The following is a 7500-nucleotide window of genomic DNA, read 5'->3' as shown; positions in this document are numbered from 1 at the left end:
TATGTCCTTAAGTTAATCAGATCTGTGCATTCGGTTTATACATAGGCTTGCATGTATAACTTAAAGGACCAACATTACAGCCAATAAGATTTTTTAAAAAGCACTTTAACTCCTCAGCTCTCCAGGCACTGAATTCATGGTCCTAGTGACACCAAGACCTGGAACTTGAACTAAATATTAGCATCCTATGCTTAACTCCTAAGAACATGTTCAAGTCAAACAAGCGCATGAATTCATTTCAAAACTCCTTATTGCGTAAAACAAATTGAAGCCAAAAGCAAACAAAATCAGGTTTTCTGCCAAACATCTTAGTCTTCCTCAAAACTCATATTCGCTCATACCCGAGACCGCAGACTAGCTCGCCTTCCGTGCTAAATGTTTGTGTTGCGGGCTATGAGAGAGGGTAGCATGTTGACATTTGAGCTGCTGTAGGCTCAGCCTCAGCCTCGTGGTAACAAGCATGCGGTCAGGATGGAAAGGCTAACAGTAAACATGTCAACAACAGCCTGGCGGAGCTGACTCATTATGGCAACAAACAGATAGCCGGCCATGTTCACTCAGTATTGTCTTTGCACACACACACACACACACACACACACACACACGTTTATGTACAGGTGGAACACGCACAGACACACACATGCAAACACACACACACCTACGTGCACAGCATACACACACACACACACACACGCACACGCACACGCACACGCACACACACACACACAAACAGTCGTGAAAAGACAGATATGCCTCAAGAGAATAAAATGGCAAACACGTACAAAATGATCAGAGAGAGGGAGGGGGGGAAAGGTAGAATGAGAGAGGGTGAGGGGAAAAGAGGGGGGAAATGAACGACAGAGCAAGAGCCAGGAGAGAGGAGAGAGCAGCGTGGGCCTGGCCCTGTGACTCAGGACGCCCCCTGCTGGCTGGTGACGGTGAACTTGAGGCCGTGGCGGTGCAGGCGCCGGATCAGCGACGTCCTCCCAAAGGCAGCGCCGGGCGTGAACACTCCACCCCTGGCAACAGCGTAGAGGTTAGCCATATAGCCAACGATGGGAGATGGAGCACACACACACACACACACACACACACACACACACACACACACACACACACACACACACAAATAGTAATGTACATATACAGTGAGCTACACTAGACACAACACAACACAACACACAACACACAACACACAACACACACACACACACACACACACACACACACACACACACACACACACACACACACACACACACACACACACACACACACACACACACACACACACACACACACACACACACACACACACACACACTATCAGGGTGGGAATTATACCAAGGCCATGAGGCCATGGCTGCCGTTGCCCTACACTTTGGCCTTGATGCCCCCTGAAAAAAAACCCATCATAAGGCCACAGTGGCCTTTATGCCCCTGACTTAGGGTTGCCAACCATTCAGTATGATACGGAATCGTCCCGTATTTGATTTGTGGCAGGTAATTATCACAGAATGTGCAGAAACCTGTCTGAAAACGGCTTATGATGCTTCCATGAGGGAAACATCCCAAAACAATGGTACTCATATTTGCTGTTGTTTTCAGAAGTATCTCATGCAAACATGCAAAAGAATGAACTATTGTAATTATATAGCCTATCTTACATTTAGCACACCCCTGATGTGCATAGTTTTCACAAACTTTTTGTAAACAATTTTGGCACAAACATTGACTGCTTTGAAGTGAAAGTGCATGTCTAACAATATAGCATAATACTAATTGTGATATGATAATCCTAATGATGATTTGATGGGGGGTGGGGTGAGGTATGTGTAGATGGGCCTTATGACCCCAAAGTCTGCCATGATTGGGCCTCAACTTAAAGAAGTTTGAGGCTGTGTTAGTGTTTCTCAAAGCCTACAGCGGCTAGCGGGTCTATGTATTTCTGTCGAGATAACCCTGAAATGTAAAACCATCGAATTTTACTCAGTGGCCTTTGTGCCCTATCATGTGGCCTTGGTGCCCCTAAAAAAAAAAAGAAGGCGAAGGCCAAATGGCCTTGCCCCTAAAATGACGAAATTCCCACCCTGCACACTATAGTAATGTACATACACAGTGAGCTACACTAGTGGCCCACAGGAGGCCCCACACCCACCAGAGGCACCCTAGCTAGAGAGTCGAGGGTCATCGCGTTTGTAAATGGCCTGTCTGACCGAGTACAATAGCATAGAGGAGCATCCCCTTGATCCTGATCAGGAGTCAGGTACAGTATAGGAGTAGGAATAGGAATAGGAATAGGTAATAGGTAAGTGTTTACTGCGTTGAAACGTTAATTGTTTGCACCAACTAAAGTCTCCAAAAGCTATTTGTGTGCTCGGGTCCTTCGCTGGGTTCAGTCATTAGGAGTGGCCCAGGGACTGCTGCTGAGGTGCTGGAAGCCCTGCAGTGGTGTACAGCGCCTAGTCTGTAAACAGTGCACTAGCAATAAAGTGATAAACCATCCTCATTGAACTCATCCTCCTGCTTTTATGGCATTTAGGATGGGGGATAGTGTGTCCACTATACACAAGCATTATTATAGTTTATATAGTTTATAGAGTTATATTGTTACTTTATATTTGCACAGTTAACTGGTTTTTATATGCTAAAATATGCAAAAAAAACCCACCACTTAGCTGTTCTAAAATCACTGGAAACTACAGCCCCATGCTGCTCATTGTTGTTCTACAGTAAAACTATTATTACAAATAACTCACACATTTTGAAATAAAGACACAGCAATGGCAGATATAATAATTTACTCCTAAATAATATTTTCTCCACTGATAAATATACTGTAGTTGTTCTAGTGCAACGCAGACACACAGCAACTCAGCAAATGTGTGGTCTTCCACAGCCTATGTTTGTGCCGCAGTAATACTGAATGCAATGGGGTCTATCTAAATGGTTCCCTAGTGTTTTATGTTTATTTTTATGGTTATGGTTCTTAGCAGACACTTTTGTGCACAGCCACTTACAATGACATCAATGAGCATTATATTAACATTAAAAACAGTTATACGGCCAAAATAATAGAAATACCTACCATTAACAGACTAAATATGATTAACAGAATAAAAACAATAACTATATATACAAACTGTGACTGTACGAAAAAACAAATAAGTCTTTAGATGCTTTTTGAAGATCCCAAAACTATCGGTAGAACGAAGAGCATGAGGTAAATCATTCCAACTATGAGGATTCGCTGAAGAAACGAGTCTTAACTGTGACCTCTTGTCACAGTCAGACCAACATGGCAGACACTCATCAGACGAACACAGCACGTAGAGTTGGATCATGGAGTTAATATGGCAAAGGTGCGTCATCCTCCAATGGTGTTTACAATAACTTTGAATACTTAACAATAATTGATTAGTTAATCAGTTATTTTTCATCATAATCAAAGACCAGGGCTATCTGTGTAGCATGACTATCTAATTTTCCAAACGCATCTGAATAAGCTCGTTTGCATCCATTTCCATCCTGGCCACCTGTCTCAAGCTTTATTATGTACCTGCCTTTGTCTTAGTGGTGTTTGCTGATCAAGGCATCTAATTAGCATCTATTTGGCTACATCCATTACCTATCCTTGAACACACACAGCCAGAGGGAGGCTTCTGTAGTGTAGGGGGAAATGTGACCCAGAAACTTTGAGTTAGTAGAGAGGGGAAGGAGAGGATTCTGCTTGGTGTGTGTCTGCAGCTTGTCTGTATTTTTACATCTCTTTGTTGTCTTCATCATTTCATGTACCAGTAGGCTCTCAGAATAAACGAATGCCTGACAGTTCCAGTCCAAACTGAGGTCTAAATTAAACATGCCTTCGGGAGACAGATGCCGGCGAGAGCTCGAGTGATTGAAGACATGTGCAGCTAGCAGAGATTCCAAGACCAGCGCTCAGAATATGGGCCCAGTCTAAATCTTTTCATTACATGTTAATCTAAAAAAGGACAATTGAATTGAGACTGAAAAGCTCTACAAAGAGATGCTGTTCATTAAATCCTTTTTCAGCCATGAAGAACTCTCATGGAGCCATTTTTTTTGCAAAACAGAAAAGGGCTCTTAATGCCTAGGGATCTGCATAAAACTGTGAACGTTTTGAAGAACCCAAGGAGAACGTTCTGTGCGAGACTGCTGAGGTAGACTTGGCGGCAGGACTCACCTCTCTGGAAGAGACTGGGGCTCATTCAGGAAGGTCATGGCCGCCTGCACCATGACGACGGGGGTGACGACATAGCCTGGCTCTAGGGAAACCATAGTGACAGTAACTAGGGTCAGCAGTGCCCACAAAGGAAATGACCTTTGAGTGAGAGCTTTGAGATGAAGGTGTGGAGGTGGCGTGGGAGAGTGAGAGGGAGGGAGAGAGAAAAGACAGAGAGTACCTGCTCCTCTGATCTCCGTGGTGATCCTGCCGTCGGGCATCCCTTGGCTGGGGTCGTGACCTTTCGTGTAGCCTTCACCATAAAACGTCATCCGGAAGCTCGTGCCTTCCATCTAAGTAAAAAAGACACTGTAGTCTCTTCCAAAAAAAAGCCCCAACAGGTCCAATGCCCGAATAGTGTTTGTAAAAAAAGTATGTTTAATCCATGAAAATAGAGAAGCCTAAAGGTCCAATGAAGTCTGCTCTCCTCTAAATCAGATTTTGCTTTTGAAGAGGTGAGGGATCCTTTTATATTTGAAGGGGAGAATTCAATATCTAGGAGGAAGAATCTGTCTTTTTAATTGGTTCATTTGTTCTTTGGCTCCTCAAATCATAAGTGTTTTTGGCCTGAGGGAAAGGCACCATCAGCAGAGCATTTCTTCTCCTTTCAACACTAAGTGCTGCTAATACATCTGAACCACCGACAACTACAGTGACCCACCTGCTTCTGGGTCGGCCCGGCTTTGGAGAACAACCCCAAGGAGAAGAACGCTGGAAACTGTGAGAAAGAGGGATAGAAAGAAAGAAGGAAAGAAAGAAAGAGAGGGATAGAGTGAGAGGGTGGAAAAAAATACGTGGGTGCGTGCAACCTTAGCCAATGAGATCGCTGGCCATCAGCCGTCTGTCCAATCAGACGGCTGCATGATTATGATGAAGTAGGCCTCGAGAGGCTTGTTTTGGCGGTGTGGGCCAGGAAGTGGGTTCACCTACTTTAGTCAGCAGGCTTCGACCCAGGCTACACTTGACCAGCAGCCAGAAGAAAAACCCTGAGAAGAGCAGTTTCAGCACGGAGCACACTCCCCCCACGCCCGCATACGCGCAGTACTGCACCTGCAGACCAGACATAAACACAGCGGTTCTCAGGGAGTGAGTGTGTGTGTGTGTGTGTGTGTGTGTGTGTTTTTATAAAGTGCTCAAACTTCTATACACATGCAAATTCAAACACACACACACACACACACACACCTCAGCTTAATCAGGTGTGCAGTGTGATAGAGTGTGTGTGTGTGTGTGTGTGTGGCTGTGGTTGAATCATCAGGCACTCAAGCCTCTTCTCTCTCAGGTACTCCACATGAGGGAGAACACGCACAGGGAAAATCTAAATGAGCGCATTTAAATGAGAGCGTGGGTTTGTGTGTGTGTGTGTGTGTGTGTGTGTGTGAAAGGGGAAAAAGGAGCACATGTGCAAGTGAGTAAACACTTACGCAGGTGTGTGTTATGTGAGACCATATGTAAATGTGAGAGGCGGTATGACTCTGTACCCGCCAGTACTAATGGGTTTGTGTGAGCGGTGGCATATACTGTACATGTTAAGTGCCTGCAAGTGATCGTATGGGTCTACATGCATGTTAGGCTATGTGTGTGTACATTATGCATGTGTGTATGTATGTCTATGTGTGTGTGTGTGTGTGTGTGTGTGTGTGTGTGTGTGTGTGTGTGTGTGTGTCTGTGTGTGTGTGTGTGTGTGTGTGTGTGTGTGTGTGTCTGTGTCTCACTGTGTGTGTGTGTGGTGAAGCTTAATGAAGTGGAAATGAGCGAGAAGCACCATGAATCAGAGAGATGAATCATCAGGCCCACTCCTGTCTGATAAGGCCTGAGCTAGCAGCTGAAAACGGGGACACAGGGAGCCAGCTTATTATAGAGAGCCGTGACACAGCAGAGCTGTGTGTGTGTGTGTGTGTGTGTGTGTGTGTGTGTGTGAGAGGGAGAGAGCTAGAGAGAGGGTGAGTGTTTGTGTGTGTGTGTGTGTGTGTGGGAGACAGAGAGTGAGTGTGCGAAAGAGAGAGAGGGAGTGTGTATGTGTGGGTTTGTGTGTGTGTGTGTGTGTGTGTGTGTGTGTGTGTATGTGTGTGTATGTGTGATTAAGAGAGATACTGTAGAGATAGCGAGAGAGAGAGAGGGGGAGTGTGTATGTGTGGGTTTGTGTGTGTGTGTGTGTGTGTGTGTGTGTGTGTGTGTGTGTGTATGTGTGTGTATGTGTGATTAAGAGAGATACTGTAGAGATAGCGAGAGAGAGTGATAGAGAGTGTTTCTGTGCTTTAAAGGGCAACCAGAGAAGTGTTTTCTCAGCTTAGTGTGCATGATGATACCTCTAAAACTGGAGAGGGCAGCACCGTTTGGAACAGAAACAACAAACTGTAGAGGGCAACACAGATTGGACCAGAAACTACAGGTAACAAACTGAGAGGAAATGTGGGGTGGAGACAGAAATACACAGGTACTGCAAAGGTCAAGAGAGACAGAGAGTGTGAGAGGGGTTGAAGGGAGAAAAAGTCAATGCAAGCAGACAAAGGCAGGTTTAAGGATTGCAAAACATGGTAAGACATTTATTAGCTAACGACTACAAGCTTGGAGACAAGCGTTAGCACAATGTTGGCCTACTGAGCCTCACGCACTGTGTGTTCTCTCTGCGTTTAAGGCGTTGCGCCCTCTTCTTGATTGTGTCAAGAAGAAAGCAAAAGGTCACAAGGGTCACACGGGCAGTTGGTTGACCAAGTTTTGGTGTGATCAAAGACTGGGGTCGTGACTAAAGCAGTGGTGAAATATTTCTACTAACAAACTAAGAGGAAATGTGGGGGTGGAGACAGAAATACACAGTTACTGCAAAGGTCAAAGGTCAAGAGAGACGGAGCGTGTGAGAGGGGTCACTCACCGGACACTGCTGATCCTCCTCACACAGGTAACGCTGAGTCCTCCTCACTACTGAGGGGTCAGAGCCCATGAAGGGCACTGCGTACTGGTCTATCTCCGCACAGAAGAACAGAGCACCCCTTAGGTCCACACACACACACACACACACACACACACAGAGGAAGACAGTACAGACAGAGACATTAGTCATTTGCATTTACAAGAGAGCAAACACACACAAAGATGTAGACAGACTGAAAATAACAAAATATAGAAACATACAGTAAGCACATCCATAAACACTCCACACACAGGGAGAGAGAGACTCTCTCGCGCACCACCTGGAGAGGATAGCTCAGTAGAACACTTGAGTGTGGTTCAGTAAACAGAGACACACGGAGACAGCC

General features: G+C 45.3%; 1 protein-coding gene across 1 annotated transcript in view; it reads right to left on the bottom strand.

Moving 5' to 3' along the window:
* LOC134097774 (saccharopine dehydrogenase-like oxidoreductase) overlaps positions 1 to 7500 on the bottom strand; it is a 20222-nt gene that overhangs the window by 289 nt on the left and 12433 nt on the right. The window contains exons 7-12 of the mRNA XM_062550717.1: positions 7116 to 7233; positions 5174 to 5293; positions 4905 to 4961; positions 4425 to 4536; positions 4205 to 4286; positions 1 to 1019 (exon numbers count right to left, since the gene is read on the bottom strand). The exon at positions 1 to 1019 is cut by the window's left edge and continues 289 nt beyond it. Of these exons, the coding sequence (XP_062406701.1) occupies positions 911 to 1019; positions 4205 to 4286; positions 4425 to 4536; positions 4905 to 4961; positions 5174 to 5293; positions 7116 to 7233 (598 nt within the window). The 3' untranslated portion in view covers positions 1 to 910. The remainder of the gene's footprint in view (positions 1020 to 4204; positions 4287 to 4424; positions 4537 to 4904; positions 4962 to 5173; positions 5294 to 7115; positions 7234 to 7500) is intronic.

Source organism: Sardina pilchardus, chromosome 12 (assembly GCF_963854185.1).
Source record: "Sardina pilchardus chromosome 12, fSarPil1.1, whole genome shotgun sequence".
Classification (NCBI taxonomy): domain Eukaryota; kingdom Metazoa; phylum Chordata; class Actinopteri; order Clupeiformes; family Clupeidae; genus Sardina; species Sardina pilchardus.
The sequence above is the reverse complement of the archived record's forward strand: the minus strand, read 5'-3'. Positions and strand labels throughout refer to the sequence as shown.